This window comes from Dermacentor andersoni, chromosome 3, assembly GCF_023375885.2.
Source record: "Dermacentor andersoni chromosome 3, qqDerAnde1_hic_scaffold, whole genome shotgun sequence".
In the NCBI taxonomy this organism is placed as follows: domain Eukaryota; kingdom Metazoa; phylum Arthropoda; class Arachnida; order Ixodida; family Ixodidae; genus Dermacentor; species Dermacentor andersoni.
In genome coordinates this window covers 184,638,982-184,660,815 of record NC_092816.1, presented here as the reverse complement: position 1 = coordinate 184,660,815, position 21,834 = coordinate 184,638,982, and the positions used below count along the sequence as shown (strand labels likewise).

Here is a 21,834-nt window from a genome sequence, read left to right as displayed (position 1 = left end):
GGTCAAAGTGGCAAGTTTTCTTCCCTCCTAAATATTGTGAGCCCTTCTATTGTCTAAGCTCTTTTTTGGCAGTCAGAAGGCAAACTATGATATAGGTATCGTCGCCGATGGTGTTCGCAAAATAGTAATTTACACCCGAGGCGGCTGATAACTCTTTTTCTGCGTTTATGTGCACTTCGCGGGTGATGACAGTGCATGCATAAACTGCGCTAGGTGATGCTTGTTTTTTGGACCAACCTTGTTGCCGACGGCATTAGTTTTGCATGAAACCGCAATAGTCCGCACAGTCCCAAGAAAAGGCACAGGAAGCACATATGCCATTTATTGAGCACATTCGAGGTATAAGCTTCATTAGGGCTACCGCCTATAAGATAATACAGCAAGGCTCCGTGCAGAAGTAGAAAGCAAAAGGTGTCGTTTCATTTTGGCTTAATGGTAACAAAAATGGCGCAGTCAAACGTAGTTTCAGCGAGCCGTGGACATGACTGTTTGCGATCATATGCCTGCTAAAATCGCAATCGTAGTTTTAACCGATCACGATGGCGGCTCAGCTCTCGCTTTCCGTGCAACTCTTACAGGAGCGGGCGCTGGGATTGTCCTGGTGAGCCTGATGGTCGTCCTAGGCATGCACTTCGACAAGTATCTGGGTGCAGCCAGCGGCGTCCGGGACGCGGGAACCACAGTGTGCGCCTTCGCGTTTCCCTCGCTGCTCTCCTTTCTGAGCGAGAAGTACGGCCTTCGCGGAACCCTCTTCATTTACAGCGCACTGGCCATGCACGTCATGGCTGTGGCGTTTTGGCTTTGGATGCGAGCGCGAGTGGAAAAAAAGAATGAAGCTTATCGAAGGGCATCGTGCAAGTTCGCCGCTCGTCAATCGTGCATTTCACAATGGACTCTCGGTACTCATCGAGCGGACTCCGTAACTTCTGCGAGTGACATTCATAAAGACAAAGGCGTTGCAGCTCCAAAGCACAGTCTGGAACGAGCAATTCTACCACCCTACACGCTACCACCGACAATTCTTGAAGACATAGAGGATGAAGAAGAGCCAATGCCTTTCCTTGAAAAATTTTCTATCTTGAAGGCGCCAAGCTTCTACGTAGTCGTGATCGGCGCAGTGGTCGAGATATACGGCTACAACGCCTTCCTAGAGACAATCAACAGCTACGCAGTTGATAAGGGGGCTCCACAGTCTGACGCCGACATGGCGGTTACCTATGCCACCGTGCTGGAAGTTATTGGCTACGTCGCGCTTCCCCTCGTAGCCGACATGGGCTTCGTGGGCCGCCCGACCATGGCAGCCACGTGCTTTGCGCTCACGGCGCTCTTCTACGGTATGGTGCCGCACGCCGGGTGGTCGGTGCCGTACTTGGCCGTTGACGCCATCCTCGTGATGTTCGTAGCCACGATAAGCTCGCTACGCTGCTCGATAATGACGGAGTTCTTCGGTGCCGACCAAGTTCCGGTGTGCATGGCAGCGTCTGGCTTGCTTCTTATCCCTGTGCAACTGTGCAGCCCATCAGTCATTGGTAAGCCGCCTTCACGTAAACGGTGAGATGAAATATGCGCTAACCATAATCAGCCTATGGTCGCTCATGGCTACGCATAAGCGTTGCTGTGCTGTGCCACTATCTTCGACGCATTCGAAAAGCCGACGTTCGCTTTCGCCTCACGCGATTGTCCAGGCTTCGCCGATATCGCGGCGTAGGTCAGTCTAGGCCAATCGTGTGACGCGAAACCGAACATCGGCTTTTCGAACGTGTACACTGGCCTGATCCATCATACTCGCGCATTCACTGCAAATAACGGAAAGTAGTCAAGCGAGCAGTATCACGTGAAAGAAAACTTAGCATGTCTGTTGTTGGGCGAGTTATATGTAAGTAAAGCCAAAAGCCATATTAAATTACAGACAGAGCTTAAATTCAGCACCCGTTCTGTTCCGTTTCAATTTTGACATTGTAGTACGCACGTCACCATTAAAATGTCATCGTAAATTTTTGTTATACACTAGAAATTTCCAGTGGCCATCCAGCGAACAATCTAGCGCGAGCATTTTAAAGTCTTTTTTTTTTCTCCGCGTATGAGACAAAAATTACTTTTCCGAGGTGCTGATGCCTTGGAGCAAGCTATCCTCCCCGCAGTGGAGGCCCCCTCCCGTTGCGCCGACCACAGCCCACGACCGACATTCTTCCCCAAACTTCCTCGCGCCAAAGGGTCACCTGATGTTTACGTCGCGCATCACGACTCCATTTCTTGTTTCTCTTTGCTAGCCGTGAGAGAATTTAGAAGCTTGAAACTGTATTCCCCTTTATCAGTCTGGCGGCGCTTTCGGTACGCCGAAGGCTGTCGTCGTCGATATCGTGCCCTCGTCAGACCGCCTCCTTACCTCCAGCTCCAAAAAAAAAAAATTAAATTATGGGGTTTTACGTGCCAAAACCACTTTCTGATTATGAGGCACGCCGTAGTGGAGGACTCCGGAAATTCGGACACCTGGGGTTCTTTAACGTGCACCTAAATCTAAGCACACGGGTGTTTTCACATTTCGCCCCCATCGAAATGCGGCGCCGTGGCCGGTATTCGATCCCGCGACCTCGTGCTCAGCAGCCCAGCACCATAGTACCTCCAGCTCCAATCATAAACAAAATACTAATTGGCCAACCGACGCTGCAGCATTTCTCGTGCTGCCGGCATCCCAATACCAAGAAAAGCGGCGTGAATAGCCATGCATTCTTACCCACTAGTCTTTGGTGCGAGTAACCAAAAAAATAAAGTCAGACATAGTAGAGGTATACCAGCTGTGTTTTCTTGAACGAGAGCAGGTTTCCTAGAAGGACTCGACAGAACATGTCGACGAGAACTGTCACTGAACTGCTCAGCAGCCCAGCACCATAGTACCTCCAGCTCCAATCATAAACAAAATACTAATTGGCCAACCGACGCTGCAGCATTTCTCGTGCTGCCGGCATCCCAATACCAAGAAAAGCGGCGTGAATAGCCATGCATTCTGACCCACTAGTCTTTGGTGCGAGTAACCAAAAAAATAAAGCCAGACATAGTAGAGGTATACCAGCTGTGTTTTCTTGAACGAGAGCAGGTTTCCTAGAAGGACTCCACAGAACATGTCGACGAGAACTGTCACTGTAAGCAAATGATCGAACGTTTCAACAAAGCTTTATTTTTAAAAAGGCATAGTCGGACGGTAGCGTAAACCACACTTAACAAAGAACGGCCACGAAACAAGGCGTTCATATTGACACGTGTACGTGTTTATCTTTACCGGGTGACCGCGTTTCACCGTGTAACAAATGTTACAGCTTACCGCGGAACGCGCCTGTATGCATCGGAAGTTTCTCGCATGTTATCGATGGTCCTATCCGCTGTCTAGTGTCCCTGAAACTTGCGTAATTCGATTGCTTGTACGCACAAGGCGAATTGTGTAGTACTTTCTTGAAGACACGCGGCCACCTCCGATAAGTCTGGAACCTTTGATGACCCACGTGTAAAAGCCCTGCAGATCAAATTTTCGACGACTGCCGACTGTCTTCGCCGCTTCCGTTGTGGTTTCATTGTCACTTGCTTATGTGGGCACAAGTTCGTCCAATAGAAGTTAGTTTCGCCATTCACAGTTTTCATACTGTGTTCTTAACGGTCACTACAACGTGACAATAGGCAGTTTTAGTTCGGCGTCCGCAGAAGCTTTGCGTACGCAGCAAACCCACGGGCGCGTCAGTGCACATGCGCAGTACGCAGGAGCACGCACATACAGTATCTTGCGTGCGCCCGCAGCTTTTCAAAAGCTGCGTAGCGTCCGCTGCGGGCTCAGGGGGCTTGCGGAACGCTCTCGCGTGTTCTCGCGTGTCCGCGAGAGCGCGTTTTCCGACATCGCTCTTGCCGAAGATATGACTCCGGCTTGTGGTTTGACCAAGGTCGATTCAAATAGGTCGCGAAGCTTCGGGCGAAAAGCGGTTCAGTACAGATTGTCACCGACATCAGCATGGGGGGTTATGGGAGCAGCGATTGAAGCGTGACTAGGTTTGGAGGGAACAAACATTGGGAAAGAAAAACGCGTTTTGTAATTCAAACGAGACACAGTTAGATTCATTCAACGAAAATAAAATTCCTAGTCAATTTTATATACTCGTGACGAGTTAAGAAAATATAAGCTTAATTTTATTATTAATAATAAATGCATTTCTTTTCAGCGCCCATCGCTACAGGGGGCATTGACGCCACTATCACTCGCAATGCAATGCACGTCTTGAAATGGGCAGAAAGGCGCACTCGTATCACCTGTTGAAATACGCCCCTCTCACAGTTTGTGCTTTCTTGCTTGTCGAAGTTTGTCTGAATTTGGTGACGCGGGTAGCTTCATTGCTTCTTAATCTGTTCAGTCAAAAGTAGTGAGTTACGACCGCCAGATAATTGTGTAGTTGATTTCGTGCGACTGCGCTGGCCGACGGGCTTGGCATCCAACAATAGGATCAGCAGTCTACACCTAAAGCTTTCGTCGGCCTCCAAAGAAAGTATGTTCTGTGCAGGGTTGCGATTTCGGCAACCGTACGGCTGGCCTTTTCCTGCATCGCTTTCCACGCTGAAAGCTCGAAACGCCCATCAAGTCGAATGGCGGGGCATTTGAATATATAGCTCCAAAGGAAGAACAACAAAACAAATTTCGCGCCTTCGAAAACAAAATGACTTCACTTCTGCTTTTAACGGACATGGCGTCACATCATTTTTTCTTACGCCGGAAGTGTTCCCACCACATACAGATGGCGCTAAGCCCCATGGACCGCCGATGGACCACCATGTTTTGAACGTATGGGCTCCTATGGAAGCTTCGCTACCAGGTATATTTACCTTGGTTTGGCTTCGTGACGGCTGATATTGTCTACACAGTTTCAGAAGGTGGCATATCGTGGCGCAGAGTAGCACACTACTGGTTCCTACTCATGCAAGTTATCAATCCCCTTCTCAACTTTCACGTACGGCCAGCTATTGCCGTATCGTGCGCGCACAACCTCGCGCGCTGCGTACGTGGATGGTTACGGACGCCCAACTAAAACTGCCTAATAGGCAGCTTTAGTTGGGCGTCCGCAACAGCTCTGCGTACGCAGGAAAGCCGCGGAGGCGACAGTGCGCATGCGCAGTACGCAGGAGCACACACGGTCTCTTGTGTACGCCCGCAGTTTTTCTAAAGCTGCGTAGCGTTCCCTGCGGGCTCTGTGGGCTTCGCGGGACGTTCTCGCATGTCCACGAGAGCGCATTTTTCGATATGGCTCTTGCCGAAGATGTGACTGCGGTTTGTGGTTCGGCTTCATGGCGGCTAATATTGGCTACACAGTTTCAGAAGCTGGCATAAGCCGGCGCTGAGCAGCACACTACCGGCTCCTGCGCGTGCAAGTCAGCAATCCCTTTCTCAACTTTTGCTTTCGGCCAACTATAGCCGCTTCATGCACGCGTGCTTAGCTGAGTACGCAGGACCTCATGCGCTGGGTACGTGGGTGGTTTCGGACGCCCAACCAAAGCTGTCTAATATGAAGCAGGGTCCTAATACGTACTTAAACAATCTAATCCAAGTATCCTCAGTGTTTTATGTTTTTAAAAAGGAATGATTCGCCAGAAGGTGTCTGTTTGCTGCAGTTCGGTTATTTAGGTAGTTTAGGATGTTTTATTGCGTAATCTCGTAGAGAGGAGAGCCGTTAACCACCAGATGTCCAGCAGCAGTATAAGTGGCTTTACAGATAAGTCAATTCGTCATACGTGTGTTGTCTCGAGCGGTGCGATCACCATCTTGGAAGGACACTATCCTACAGCCACCACAGTGGGAAAGGGCGGCGGGAGAAGAGACGGGCTATCCTTCCCGCGAGCTCCACGACAGCATCAAAGAGTTATCGGACGTCAAAAGAGCTGGATCAACAGGCATAGAGTGAGTATGCACCCTGCAACTTACTCGAGTGATGGTGCACACCGTTTTCATCAGCACCTCTGCATCGGTAGTGATAGTTTGGTCACCGAACACGAAAATTTGGGAAATATCCAGAGAAAGCTATTCGCGATAATATTCCCTGTGGCAGGTGGAAATTGTCCGCCATTTCAGGGCGGAATTGTGTAACGCGGGAATGAGCAGATTGTGAAATCGCGATATACAATTAAAAAAGATTTCACATTTACCTGCAAAATTGCTCTTGTTATGACGCACGGTGCAGGAATAAAGCGGACGTGAGAACATCCGCCGCAGTAACACAATGGGAAGTACAGTGCACGCGTATTGCGGGGTTGTGGGTTCAACTCCCAGCAGCGGCAAGTTGTTGTTCCACCCACTTTCACTCCTCTTCGTCTTTTCATTTCTGGGCTTCAATTAAGAAGGTGCAAAAAACTTTATGCTTTCCTTGGTTACATTCTCTGTTGGCTTCATAGGGTTATTATTAATGAAAATTGAGCACCTCCGTTTCCCTTCCTCTCGTTCATGGTGCAGCTGCGAAATTCAAGCCATGGCGTAGTGGAGTCATGACACCTTAGCAAATACCTGCATAATGCACCACGTTCTAGATCGTCATCTTCTTCTTCTTCACTATATTTTATGCCCATTTCAGGACAAAGGCGATCTCAAGTTACCCCTGTCTTGGGCTAGCTGATTCTAACTTGCGCCTGCAAACTTCCTCATTTCATCCATCCACTTAGTTTAGTTTTCCGACATCCTCGACTGCGCTTCTCTTCTCTTGGCCCTCATTCTGTAACTCACTGTCCACCGGTTATCTACCCTACGCATTACACTGCCTCCCAGCTCCATTTTCTTCTCTTAATGTCAACTAGAGTACAGGCTATCGCCGTTTGCTCCCTGATCCGCACCGCTCTCTTCCTGTCTCTTAACGTTACGCGTAACGTTTTTCGATCCATCGATCTTTGCATGGTCTTTAACTTATTTTGAAGCTTCTTTGTTGCCCTCCACGTTTCTGCTCCATTTGTTGGTACGTGTAACGTACCTGTTAGCACCTTCCTTTTCAACGACAAAGGTAAGCTCCAAGTCAGTATTTGGCAATGTATAGCGTATGCACTCTAACCCACTTGTATTATTCTGTAAATTTCATTCTCATGATTAGGATCCTCTGTTAATAACTGGCCTTTGTAAATGTACTTCTTTATAGAATGTAGAAGGTGACTGGCGATTCTGAATTATTGTTTCCTTGCCAGGCTACTGAACATTATATTTGTATTCTGCATATTAATCTTCAACCGTACTTTTACACTTTTTCAGTTAAGGTCCTCAGTCATATGTAGTAAATAATCCCCAGTGCTGCTGAACAGGACAATGTCATCTGCAAACCGAAGGCTGCTGAGATATTCGCCGTTGATCCTTCCTTCTCAGCCCAGTCTAATAGCTTGAATACTTCTTAGCATGCATTTAATAACATTGTAGAGATTGTGTCTCCTTGCCTGAGCCTTTTTTGATAGGTAACTTACTACTTTTTATGTGGAGGACCAAGGTAGCTGCGGAATTTTTGTAGATATTTTCGAAGATATTCACGTATGTCTTCTGAACTCCTTGATTACGCAATGCCTTTATGGTTGCTGGTATCTCAACTGAATAATATACATTTTCATAATCTATGAAAGCCATATAGAGAGGCTCATTGTACTCCGCAGATTTCTCGATTACCCGATTGATGACGTGGATGTGGTCCATTGAACAACATCCCTTCCTGAAGCCAGCCTGTTCTATCGGTTCATTGAAGTTAAGTGTTGCCCTGATTCTATTGGAAATTGCCTAGATAAATATTTTATACAATACTACAAGCAAGCTAATGGGTCTATAATTATTCAATTCTTTAACGTTTCCTTTCTCATGAATTAGTATACAGCTGGTATTCTTTCTTCTCTCTTGTTCATTTGAAGCCGTGAGGCATGAAGCGTATGAGGCATAAAGGGCTGCAAGCTTTTGAAGCGTAATATCTCCTCCATGTCTTATTAAAGCGATTGTTACTCCATTTTCTCCTGCCGCGTTTCCCCGGGTCATGTCTGGCATGGCCCTTCGAACTTCAACCCTAGTTATAAATGGAGCCTCTGAATCCTTTCATCACTACTTCGAATGAAGCTAGCGTGGCTGCTCTGGGTAATGTACCGGTCAGTACAGATTTCTTCCGCGGCTTTTGCTAGATCATCAAAATGGCTGATGACATTGTCCACGTTAACACGTTAACCCATTACACGTTAACCAAAATACAAAGCAAAAATTACGCCAGAACTCACCTCACGATGAATGCCGGTGTTAATGAGAATAGCAATCGAGCTATGTAGAGACCGATCATATTCCTAAAGTCACGTTTATGGAACACGTGTAGTGGTAATTATAAGACCTTCGTTACTGCAGCCATATGCCACATAATCCGATATCGTCCCGATTTCCTAAGACAGTCGCTTGCCAAGGCGGCGCATAAGCGTGGAGGCATGACGAAGTCTGCAAGACGTAGAGGCAGTGACGCTGGATTTACAAAGAATGACGTCCATCGAAAGACAAAGGCATATAACTACGACAACATGACGACAATGAGATGCGTTGTTTAAATTATGACGATGATATATCGACAACGAGATGGCGACGACATGCCACTGAGATGACGACTACTATACGACGACGATGGTGTGACGAAAACTGGATGAAAAAGTGGGAATGACGACGATGGCTCGGCCAAGACGGCATGACAACGACGGTATGACAACGGATATATGATAGCGTCTGTGTGACTACGACGCAGTTGCGACGATGGCAGGACAGCGGCGGCATAACCATGATTGAATGACGACAGCATGATTACAATAAAATGAGGAATAAAGAATGACGTGGGTGGATCGACGAAGTTGGTATGACGACGACAGCATGACGGCAATGGGATGAAGAAATTGAAGTGATGACGATAGTGCAATGACAGCGTCATCGCTTCAGTCCGACGAAGGCATGTGACCAAGACTGCATGATAATGGGATGGCGTTACTGAAGCGATGGAAGTGATAAAACGGTAGCGTGGCGACGACTGTGCGACGACAATGGCGTGATGACGACGGCATGACCACAGTCGGATGACAAAGCTGGAATGAACAACACGCAACGAACATGACAGAATCCCGACCGCGAACCGCCCACCTAGTGGCCCAAGCTATGAAGCAACTTGGGTCACTCGGTGGTGGTAGGACTGACGACGGCAGCATGACGAGAGTCAAACCATGAAGCTGAAATAACGGCGATTGAACGACCATGGTGACATCACTGCGGCGGTGTGACAGCGATTGCACGACGCGTCTATGGCGATGATGGCGTGACGACGACGGCGTGCCAAGTTTCGGATAGCAAAGCTGGAATGGCGACGATGAAACGAACCCGAAGGCTTGAAGACCACGAGCCCCTACCTAGTCGCGCAAGCTATTACTGACCATGGGCTACTGGGTCCGAATAAAAGGCGTGATGGCGACGGCATGACGACAGTCAGATATTAAAACAGTCGAATGACGAAAATAGAACGACCACGACGCGTCATGCCCAGAATCACATACCTAGTGGCCAAACTTGGGACCCTGGGTCGGTGTAAAAGGACAGAGAGACAAGTAGGCAAGCAGACTCAAAACAGCTGAAGCTGGTAAAGAAGGCTATTCGCATTAAAACATTGCAGCAAACAATATTAAATCGTATTACAGTTTGAACCCTCAGTTTAGCTTGGCTGGCGTTGTCGCTTAATATTCTCTAAGCGGTGCCAAGGCTTCTATCCTTTACAGCCAGACAGGAACACACTGATGCCGCCTTTGCGCTTCTACAAAAAGTCGCATGTAATAAAGTTGCATACCAGACAGCTGGGTGGGCCACGGCTGAGTCACGTAAATATGAAGTCGTATGGTACTTTGTTGTCAATGTGGATGTTCAGAAGTTGTGTACCATATGGATCTAGTGGGAAGTTCTTTTGAATTCGCAGCGCGCTTCAGAAATACACCCCTCCCAAAAGTGAAGAAAAACAGGATCGATGGCCTCCGGTTTCTTACAGATAAGACAGTGTGAGCACCACGGTACAGAAAAACCCCTTGTCCTAAAATTGTTCTAACTGGCAATGTGTTACGTGGTGTCACGTGATGTCACGGGGTGGTGAGGTTGAAGAACACAGTAGCAATACTCTGAACGACAAAACTAACTTTTATTGGACGAACCTGTGCCCACAAAACAGGCGACACGTATAGCACAACGATAGCCGCGAACACGGTCGGCGATCGTCGAAACTCTGATCAGCGGGTCAAGCGCGTCGACTTTTATACAGCATTCGTCGAATGTTCCATAGTAATCGCTGGGACCCGCATGCCTTCCACAAAGTTCTACACCATTCGCGTCGCGCATACATGCAATCAGATTACACAAGGTTCGGCGACAACAGACAGCGGATAGAAGCATCGATAACATTCTAGAAATTTCCGATACATGTAGACGCGTCCTGCGCTGAGCGATAACATTTCGTGGACGGTAAAAGCGCTCACCCGTAAAAGATAAACGAGTTCACGTGTCAATTCCCCTCCCTCAAGAGGCATCGTCCCGATGCTGAAAACATAACAGGAGAGAAACACAAAAGGACACTTGTTAAACAAAGTAACAACAAAGAAACAAAGTCCAACGTTAGTTACCGCTGCTGAAACGGTTTAAGACGCACAACATGAACTACTTCAGGTCGTGAGCGGCGCCGCTGTGAATGCGAAATGCCGTCTGGCACGACCTCATAGTCCAGTTCGCCAACACGTCGGATGACCTTGTAGGGTCCGAAATAGCGTCGCAATAGTTTCTCACTGAGTCCTCGTCGACGTATTGGGGTCCAAACCCAAACACAGTCGCCAGGCTGGTACTGGACGTAGCGTCGTCGGAGGTTGTAGTGTCGGCTGTCGGTACGCTGCTGGTTCTTGATCCGTAGGCGGGCGAGCTATCGGGCTTCTTCGGCGCGCTGAAGATAGGTAGCGACGTCGAGATTCTCTTCGTCGGTCACGCGCGGCAGCATGGCGTCGAGAGTCGTCGTCGGGTTCCTGCCGCAAACCAGCTTAAACGGCGTGATATGTGTTGTTTCTTGCACCGCCGTGTTCTAAGCGAAGGTTCCGTATGGCAGGACGGCATCCCACGTCTCGTGCTCGGCGTCAACGTACTACATTGCTAGCATGTCGGCGAGGGTCTTGTTCAGGCGCTCCGTGAGACCATTCGTCTGCGGCTGGTAGGCAGTTGTCCTCCTGTGCTTTGTCTGGCTGTATAACAGAATGGCTTGGGTGAGCTCTGCTGTAAAAGTCGTTCCTCTGTCGGTGATGAGGACTTCTGGAGCACGATGTCGCAGCAGGATGTTCTCGACGAAAAATTTCGCCACTTCGGCTGCGGTGCCTTTCGGTAGAGCTTTAGTTTCAGTGAAGCGGGCGAGATATTCCGTCGCCATGACGATCCACTTATTCCCGGAAGTTAATGTCGGAAACAGTCCCAACAAGTCCATCCCTATCTGCTGAAAAGGTCTTTAAAGAGCCTTGATCGGCTGTAGTAATCCCGCTGGCCTTGTCGGTGGTGTCTTGCGTCGCTGACAGTCTCGGCATGTCTTGACGCAACTGGCGACATCGGCGGTTAGGTGCGGCCAGTAATACCTTTCTTGTATGCTCGATAGCGTCCGGCAGAAACCGAGGTGCCCAGCGGTCGGATCGTCACGTAGGGTGTGCAGTACTTCTGGACGCAGCGCAGACGGAACAACAAGAAGGTAGTTGGCGCGGACTGGTGAGAATTTCTTCTTCACGAGTAGGTTGTTTTGAAGCGTAAACGAAAATATTCCATGCTTAAATGCCCTAGGGACAACGTCGGTGTGCCCTTCCAAATATTCGACGAGGGATTTCAGCTCCGGGTCTCCTCGTTGCTGTTCGGCGAAGTCTTCCGTGCTTATTATTCCAAGGAAGGCGTCGTCATCCTCGTCATGTTGCGGCGGCGCATCAATGGGGGCTCGTGATAGGCAATCGGCATGTGAGTGTTTTCGTCCGGACTTGTAGGTTACAGTGATGTCGTATTCTTGTAGTCTGAGGCTCCACCGTGCCAGCCGTCCTGAAGGGTCCTTTAAGTTAGCTAGCCAACACAACGCGTGATGGTCGCTGACGACTTTGAATGGCCTCCCATATAGGTAAGAGCGGAATTCTGCTGTAGCCCAAATGATGGCGAGGCATTCCTTTTCAGTCGTAGAGTAATTGCCTTCCGCTTTTGACAGCGACCGGCTAGCATAAGATATCACTCGTTCAAGTCCGTCTTTCCTCTGGACTAGGACGGCACCGAGGCCTAGGCTACTGGCGTGAGTGTGTATTTCGGTATCGGCGCTCTCGTCGAAGTGTGCAAGTACCGGCGACGACTGCATGCGTCGTTTGAGTTCTTGAAATGCATCGGCCTGCGGTGTTTCCCACTTGAACTCGACATCACATTTGGTTAGATGTGTTAGCGGCTCAGCGATGCGTGAAAAGTCCTTGACAAAGCGCCTGTAGTAGGCACACATGCCAAGGAATCTACGCACTGCCTTCTTGTCCATGGGCTGCGGGCACATTGCGATGGCAGCTGTCTTCGGCGGATCGGGGCGGACTCCAAATTTGCTGATGACGTGGCCTAGCAACAGAAGCTCGCCGTAAGCGAAGCGGCACTTTTCCGGCTTCAGATTAAGCCCTGATGACCTGATGGCCTCTAGCACTGTCACAAACCGCCTAAGCTGATCGTCGAAATTTCCGGCGAAGACAACGACGTCACTCAAGTAAACGAGACAGGTCTGCCATTTCAATCCTGCTAAAACCATGTTCGTCACGCGCTGGAACGTTGAAAGCGCCGAGCACAGTCTAAATGGCATAACCTTGAACGCTTAGAGGCCGTCTGTGGTGATGAAGGCGGTCTTTACGCGATCTCTTTCGTCGACTTCTATTAGCCAATAGCCAGACTTGATGTCCATCGACGAGAAGTATTAAGCGTTGCAGAGCCGATCCAATGCGTCGTCTATCCGTGGGAGGGGGTATATGTCCTCCTTCGTGATCTTGTTCAGACGACATTAATCAACGCAGAAACGTAGCGTTCCATCCTTTTTCTTCACCAAGAACACAGGCTTTTTGACGGCTGAATGATGTCATCGCGCAGCATTTGGTCGACTTAGTGCCTTATAGCCTCACGTTCTCGCGTAGAAACTCGATAAGGGCTTTGGCGGAGTCGTCGAGCACACTCTTCCGTTATTACGCGATGCTTTCCGACTGGCGTTTGTCGAATCCTTGGTGACGTCGAAAAGCACTCTTTGCATCGTCGAAGTAAACTTCTGAGCTGTTGTTGCTTAATCGTGGGGAGACTTAGAATTATGTCGAAGTCTGGTTCGGGAACTACGGTTATCGGAGTAGATGCGGCAGAATCCGAGAGGACAAACGCATCGCCGGTTTCCAGAATTTCCTCGATGTATGCGATCGTCGTGCCCTTGTTGATGTGCTTGAACTCCTGGCTGAAATTTGTCAGCAACACTTTCGTGTTTCTTCCGTGAAGTCGAGCGATCCCTCTTGCGACTCAAATTTCTCGGTCGAGCAGTAGACGTTGGTCGCCTTCGATGACGCCTTCTACGTCAGCGGGTGTTTTGGTGCCGACCAAAATAACAATGCTGGAGCGAGGCGGGATGCTCACTTGATCTTCGAGCACACTCAAGGCGTGGTGACTACAAGGGCTCTCCGATGGTATCGCTTGATCTTCCGACATCTTTATTGACTTCGACTTCAGGTCGATGATTGCGCCCTGTTGGTTCAGGAAGTCCATACCGAGAATGACGTCTCGTGAACACTGTTGGAGGATAACGAAGGTGGCAGGGTAAGTCTGGTCATGAATGGTAATTCTTGCTGCACACATTCCAATCGGCGATATGAGGTGCCCTCCAGCGGTCCGAATTTGTGGGCCTTCCCATGCAGTCTTAACTTTGCTCAACTGGGCGGCGATGGGTCCACTCATGACGGATTAATCGGCTCCTGTGTCTACTAAGGCGGTGACTGCGTGGCCGTCGAGAAGCACGTTGAGGTCGGTGGTTCTTTGTCTCGCGTTACAGTTAGGCCTTGACGTCGGATCGCGGCTGCGTCGCGTTGACCTGTGGCTGGTACGTGGCGTCGTCAGGTCGTCTTTCGTCGGCGTATTCTTTGCTTCCAGACTACGTCGGGATGGCAGCGTCTCGTTGACATGTCGTCTGGACAGGCTTTTCAGCGTATTCGTCGGCGGCGGAGGATCGTCGTCACTTCGACGAACAGCAACCGCACCTCCATCGGTTGCTGCTTTTAGTTTTCCGGATATGGGGCTCGCAGAGCGGCCCCGGGCTGGGCCAGTGTATGGTCGGCGCTGCGGCGACAGGTAGCGGCCTGGTGACGGCGAATGGGACGGTCGTCTAGGGCTCCACTGAGTAGCGACGAGGTAGTCGGCGATGACACGAGAGCGTTCACCTTCGCGAGGGCGCGGTGCGTTGACGGCGAACCCTCGCAATCCCAGGTCGCGGTATAGGCAGGTTGCGAACGTAGTTCCCGCGCCTACTAGGGCGCCCCTCGCGGCGGCGAGCGCGGAACCGGCAGGATACGACCGGCCCGCTTGCGTTCGGAAAGCCTGTCTGTGCACTGTTTCGCGCGTAGCTGTTGCCTTTTCTGAGCAATGCCGAAGTGCAACGCGAGCTGTTGCGTAGTGGGCTGCAACAGCACGTACACCAACTCACGAGGAACAAAGTTTTACAAGTTTCCAAGCCGACCGTATGAAGCAGAACGGCGTCAGCAATGGATAGCGCTCGGCCGACGGCATAAGCTGTTTTATGTTCCGGCGTTATGCCAAGTGCGTTAACGCTGAATTAGTTGCTTTTACAGCAGTGCGTATCAGTATACGCAGCAAACAAAGTAGTTTGTTTCCTCACTGTATCGCAGTAAAGCTGTGGAACTCTTACCCAATCCTCTCCCATTCAAACAGCGCTAGGGGTTGCTGAGAGCTACGAGGAGGGGTTGTAGCTGGCTCAGCTGGCATACACCCTTCTGCGCCTAGCATATCCACTAAGGGGCTGTTGAGATCACCAAAATATTTGACGACGTGGTTTATTCAAACATCCTCTGCACGCACTGAAAAATCGCAACATAAATGTATCGAACTTCCAGTAACTAGGGCGAAAATATTTTCCCAGCGTAGTCTAACACAACTGGTAAGTTCCTCACCTTCTTTTGTGTTTGTGGAGAGCAACGTTAGAATACCTCGTGTAGGTCTTACGAGTCGTTTGTACACCCCGCTTTCGTGGATGAGATGTTTTGGATTCGCATTTGCCGTCCTGTATGTATAGAGAAACTACCGCGGCGTGCTTGCACTTCCCTGCGATGCCAGCACGCCAATCGCAGCTCCCCGCTAGGATTTGTCTGTTGTCGCCGATCTTCAAGAATCAATGTCACCTATAATTTCATGCGTCCACACCGTAGATACCGAAGTAACTTGCGCTGAGCTTCATGCATCTCTCCGGTGCGTTATTTTTCGTTTGCGGAATACACCTAGTCACTTCCGATCAGTGCGAGTTCAACACTTCCCTCACGTCGTAGACGTGCCCCACTTCACATAGACGACTTCCTTTCTCTAATTTCTTTTCACGAGAAAGCTTTGAAGGTCTCGTAATTCCCAAGACCTGGCTAAAATTAATATCGGCAATATCGGCACGCTGTTTCGCGCCATCGCTACCGTTTGACAGGGCGCCAAAGACGCAGCGCGAGCTACTGACGCCGTGAGTAATCCTACCGCATTCGCGCAACTATTCGTCAGATGGCGCTAGGGGTCGGAAAGACAGGGCGCCGCCTAGCACTTGCAACGTGCCCATGAGCATCGGCGGTACACATGGCCGGCTTCGCCGCAGTGGTAGCAGGGCGGGCGGTGGTCAAGGGCGCGCCAAACGTCTGTCTTCCTCGGGTAGGTGCGCCGGGTGACGGGTGGGCGTGCTGGCGGCGGCGGCGGTGGTCGACGGAATTGCGGCGTTACAGGGCCCTGGCTCGGGCGTGGAGGGGGACCTTGACGGTGGGCGACGGCGGCGTAGGTCATCGCTTCTGGCTGGGGCTGAGATTATTGTGGTTGCACCTCGGGAACTCCGAGCGATCACTGGACTTCTTTGACAATTACGGCGTTGAGGCCACTTGAGGTTGCTATGAAGGCAAGGTCCTTTGAAGCTCCTCTCGTACGACTGCCCTGATTGCCTCGCCCAGGTCGTCGGTGGCCAGTGACTGAACTCCGGCGTAGTTTTTCGAGTTCGTGCGGCGGTTGAATTGCCTGTTCCGCATTTCGAGTGTCTTCTCAATGCTGGTGGCCTCGCGAAGGAACTGTTCTACGGTCGTCGGTGGGCTTCGTATCATTGCGCCGAAAAGTTCCTCCTTTACACCACGCATCAACAGGCGGACTTTCTTCTCCTCGGACATTTCCGGCTGGGCGTGGCGGAACAGACAGCTCATTTCCTCAGAGAAGATCGCGATCGTCTCATTCGGCAGCTGCGCTCTGGTCTCCAATAGAGCTTGGGTTCGCTCTTTTCGCACGACGCTTGTAAATGTTTGCAGGAAGCTGCTTCGGAACAGGTCCCACGTTGTCAAGGTGACTTCTCGATTCTCGAACCACGTCCTGGCGGCGTCCTCCAATGCGAAATAGACATGTCGCCGCTTGTCTTCGCTTTCCCAGCTGTTAAACGTTGCGACCCTCTCATACATTTCCAGCCAGCTTTCCGGGTGCTCAAATGTGGAACCGCGGAACGTCGGTGGTTCCCTGGGCTGCTGAAGAATTATTGGGGCCACTGCGGCTGCCATTGGGGATGTCTTCTTGGTCATTTCTGGACGATCTTCTTGAACTGTCTTCTTGGTCGTATCTGGTAGAAGACCGTGTTCCGGGGGCAGCTGCTGTAGCCAGCGGCTTGCTCGGCGTTCCGGGACGACGTTGGTGTTTTCTTTGCGGTCCGGGCATGGATTACGGCTTGTCGGGGGCGTCCGGTACGTGAACGTAAAGCACCTCCACCAGATGTCACGTGGTGGTGACGTTTAAGAACACAGTAGCAATACTGTGAACGACAAATATAACTTTTATTGGGCGAACCTGTGCCCACAAAACAGACTACACGTATAGCACAAAGATAGCGGCGAACACGGTCAGCGATCGTCGAAAATATGATCAGCGGGTCAAGCGCGTCGACTTTTATACAGCAGTCTTCGAATGTTCCAGAGTAATCGCTGGGACCCGCATGCCTTCCACAAGGTTCTACGCCCTTCGCGTCGTGCATACATGCAATCAGATTACACAAGGTTCGGCGATAACAGACAGCGGATAGAGGCACCGATAACATTCTAGTAACTTCCAATACATGTAGACGCGTCCTGCGGTGAGCGATAACATTTCCTGGACGGTAAAAGCGCTCACCCGTAAAAGATAAATGCGTTCACGTGTCAGTATGTTGTCCAAAAAAAAAAACATTTCGTCGTCGACTAATCTGCATCCTTTTCACTTGTTTTAACACATCTGTGCCCTCGCCTGCACTGTAAAGGGCCCTGTACATAATGCTAGGGAATACTGGATGACATACATCCCTATAAATCTTTTCAGTAGCACAAAAGAAATATTTTTTGAGAAACCTTGCAGCCAAGAGCCGCACGCTTGTTAGCACTTCTAAATAACCACAAATTAGGCGCCCCATAACATAGGTTAGCACTACAAATTTGGGTAATGCAAAATCGAGCCGCACTTGAGTTACAGTTCGCAGGAAAGTTAGACTACGTTGAATAAAACGGTTTACCGCCTCTTGCAAAAACAGTTCTGTCAAACCCACAACCCCATCCTTCAACCTAAGAAGAAATCAGCGGCATATTACACTCATGCGTGAAGGCGAAATCATACGTGGTAATGCGTGGTACGTGGTATCTTACGTGGTAATTGGCAGTCAGCGGCAAAGCGCTTCTTTGTGTAACCATGCTTTTCGCTCTTGGCAGGCCGATCAGGTGTGCTGCGAACTTTAAAGGGGCGGCTGCGCCCGCACGACGATCCCGGACGCTGCCATCAGGACTGCCTCGTTGCGCATGCGTTCACGTGGGCGGTTATCATCCACGTGCAGTCGGCAAGCCCAAAATGCCCGGATGCAAGAAGCCGGACGGAGGATCACGTGGTGTCTGCCAACAGCTATATAAACCGTTCAACACCAAGGCATCATCGCAGTCAGCGGCAAAGTGCTTCTTTGTGTAACCCTGATTGTCGCTCTTGGCAGGCCGATCAGGTGTGCTGCGAACTTCAAAGGGGCGGCTGCGCCCGCACGACGATCCCGGACGCTGCCATCAGGACTGCCTCGTTGCGCATGCGTTCACCTGGGCGGTTATCATCCACGTGCAGTCGGCAAGCCCAAAGTGCCCGGATGCAAGAAGCCGGGCGGAGGATCACGTGGTGTCTGCCAGCAGCTATATAAACCGTTCAACACCAAGGCATCATCGCAGTCAGCGGCAAAGCGCTTCTTTGTGTAACCCTGCTTTTCGCTCTTGGCAGGTGAGTTTGATTTGCCAATTGCTGTAACTAGTTATATTGTATTATTTTTTTTTCGCCGCTGACTGCAAAAATGCCTGATACATGCTCTGCTTGCACCAAACCCGTGGACGGGAAGTGTTTGACTTGTTCTCGTTGCAAAAGATGTTACCACTTTGGAAAGAACTGTTCTACTATCTCGAAAAATGCGTTTTCAGAAATGTCGACTGCTAAGCGTGTAACCTGGACATGTCCATCATGCGAATCCAGTACAAGCAATCACTCCGACTCGGATGATTGTGATGCTTCTTTTGGTCATGAATTCTCTGCTGTTAACAGCAAGCTTGACGAACTGAGAGTTACGGTTGAAGCACTCACAACTAAAGTGGCGTAACTACTTCAATTTAAGGACACAGTTTAAAAGATGGCCGAGACTGTTGCTGAAATTCAAAAGGCAATTGAGTTCCTTTCTAATAAATATGAATCTGTAATGTCTAGCCTGGAAGCTAGCCAAACAGAGTTAACTCAGCCACATGCCCGAGTGGAATCACTTTCTGAGACTGTTGACGCTCAAGCTGAGCTACTGGAGAAATCAAGGTGCGCAGTTAATGATCTTGAACAGTACAGTAAGCGATGCAACTTTGAAATACATGGCCTCCGAACCAACCCTAACGAGAATTTGGTTTCTTTCATGGGAGATCTAGCTCAAAAACTTGATTTTGCGGAATTTGAAGCAAATACTATTGCTTCAATACATCGAATGCCGAACAGAGACAGTTCGACTCCCCCTATCCTTGTGCAGACGCGTGACGTGGCGTCTAAGGAAAAATGGCTTGCGCTACGGACAAAGCTTCGCAATTTGCCTACGGATGAGTCTCATCCTCGGTTGTATTTCAATGAAAATTTGACAAGGACAAACAAGGAGCTTTTCCGATTGGCCAGGTCCAAGGGAAAGGAAAACCAGTACAAATTTGTGTGGACACGTAACGGCAGAGTTCTGGCCAAGAAATCGGAAGAAGTGAAGTCTGTCATCCGCATTGAGAAGATGTCTGACCTTGATAAGATCTGCTAAGCATGAGCAATCTCGAATTCCTTGCGTGTGCAACATTTTCTGAAGAAACAAAATATTTCACAAGTGACGCGCAACTTGCATTTCGCGCAACACACGTTAATATCCGTAGTATCCGAAAGCACTGGGATGAATTCATGGCCGTAACTTCACCTTTTCGTTCTACATTTGACGTTTTTGTACTGAGGGAAATTAACATTTCAGCTGATATTTTTAACCAGTACGCAATACCGGGTTACCAAGCAATTTCATGTACACGACCTACAAGAAAAGGGGGCGGCGTCGCAGTTTTTGTCAGAGACAGTTGGACAATTACAGAGCTAAATTTTGACTTCCAGCAAGCAGAAGTTGTAGCTTTGCGTATAAGCACGCCAGTTCTCTCTTTGATACTCTTTGCAGTATACCGACCCCCCTGCTTTAATGGCAGGCTCTTTTTGGCCGAACTTGACACCGCCCTCTCAGCTCACTCGCATGAAGACTATATCTGTGTAATAGGCAACATTAACATAGATACCTTTCGCGCTTCTATTGGCTCTGGTCGCAGATTATCTTGATCTGTTATCGAAATGGAGACTGCAACCAACTATCCAGAAAGCAACGCGATAAGAATTTCTGGCGGGGCAACTGGTCGTCTCTTGCATCGACCATATAAATATAAGAGCTCCGAATTTCGCCCTACAATCTTCTATCGTCGAAGCAAAACTGTCAGACCATTACTTTGTTTGTTGCTCTTTAGCCCGGAAATCGAACCCTTGAACAGCGGATCGCGGCAAAAAAGAATTATCCATCTATGATCCCAAAATCTTCTACAGACTGGCATCGGAATACGATTGGGAAGTGTTCTCGGAAAAAGTGTCCCCGATAGACATTTATGATAAACTTGTTCAACTAGTACAAGAGTTTAAGAAAGCGGCTACTCGCGTGGTTGAAATCAGGCAGCGCAATAAAGAAAACTTGTGGATGACCTCCAAAATACTATCAGCTATAAAAGAAGATTTGCTCTGGGCCCAGTCGAAAAGGGCACCTGCTTCTATCCTGCTATGGTCAAAATTTAAGATTGCGAGAAATAAAGTAAATGCAATGATTCGTCAGGCTAAACGAGTACATTTCCGTAACAAGTTTAAGAATGCCGGCTCAGATACTAGAAAAACGTGGTCCTTGATTAATAATCTAAGAGGTGTCAAAAGACGTGGCAATGATGGAAAAGATTTCGTGTCGTATTTTGGCACTGATGAAGAAAACATAGCTAATGAATTCAACAAGTTTTTCTCGCAAGTTTCGGGTAGTGCGCAACAGCATCCCTTATTTTGCACTCTTAAGAACAGCACAGTCGAATCGGCACACCTACCTTTGCTAAGTGAGGATGATTTAAGTTCAATTATTTTCGGTCTTAAACGTAATAGATCTATGGGAATAGATGGCATTTCAGTAGATGATCTGCGAACCTTGTTCGACATACTTAAAGGCGTGTTGCTATCGTTGTTCAACAGCATTATCTCAAGTGGCATGATGCCGGCGAACATGAAAGCGGCAATTATTAGCTCAATTCACAAAGTGGTACACGTAATAGGTATGGGAATTATCGTCCTATTTCAGTCTCGCCCTGTTTGACTCAAATATTAGAAAAAACATTTGCTGTTTACAATGACAAGTTTCTTAGATAAGCACAAAACCCTGTCACCGCGTCAGTACGGTTTTGTGCAAGGTAAAGGGACGGAAATGCTTTTGGAAGACTTTTCTGACATGTTAAATCGTTCTTTTGAATGTAACCAAGTGGTGTGTGCACTGTTTCTGGATGTCAGCAAGGCTTTTGACAGCGTTTGTCACACTGTGTTATTGTGTAAACTGTCCAGCGTAGGCTTCCGTGGAGTGTTTCTTTCGCTTTTGGAAAATTTTTTGCAGCAGAGAACGCAATACGTCTCTATTGGGCGGACAGAGCGCTTCTTTGCTAATAAAAGCTGGCATTCCTCAAGGTTCCATAATTAGTCCCCTGTTATTTAACGTCTACGTGAACGACCGTTCAAACGCCGTGCCTGTAGGCCTTTATCAGTACGCTGACGATACTGTCCTTGCATCCCAGTCGCCGAACTACTCTGACTCCCTTTCTTCTCTTCAAGCTGCAGCAACTATTGCTATGGACTGGTTCTTACGCAACCTAATCAAAGTAAACAGCTCTAAGACTGAACTTGTATGCTTTCACAGCCCGATGAAGAAAGTAGATTTAAACCAGCAGCTGCTCTTGCACGGATCT

At 49.1% G+C, this 21,834-nt stretch overlaps 1 protein-coding gene across 2 annotated transcripts in view; it reads left to right on the top strand.

Moving 5' to 3' along the window:
* The first annotated feature begins 337 nt into the window (after positions 1-337).
* Positions 338-21,834, top strand: part of LOC126524429 (monocarboxylate transporter 10-like) — a 34,408-nt gene continuing 12,911 nt past the window's right edge. Inside the window, exon 1 of one of the 2 annotated variants that reach the window (XM_050172745.3) lies at positions 338-1,529. In XM_050172745.3, the coding sequence (XP_050028702.2) occupies positions 482-1,529 (1,048 nt within the window). In that variant the 5' untranslated portion in view covers positions 338-481. Of the gene's footprint in view, positions 1,530-17,955; positions 18,539-21,834 lie in introns of those variants that run through there. The other variant, XR_008610920.2, reaches the window with a different exon arrangement.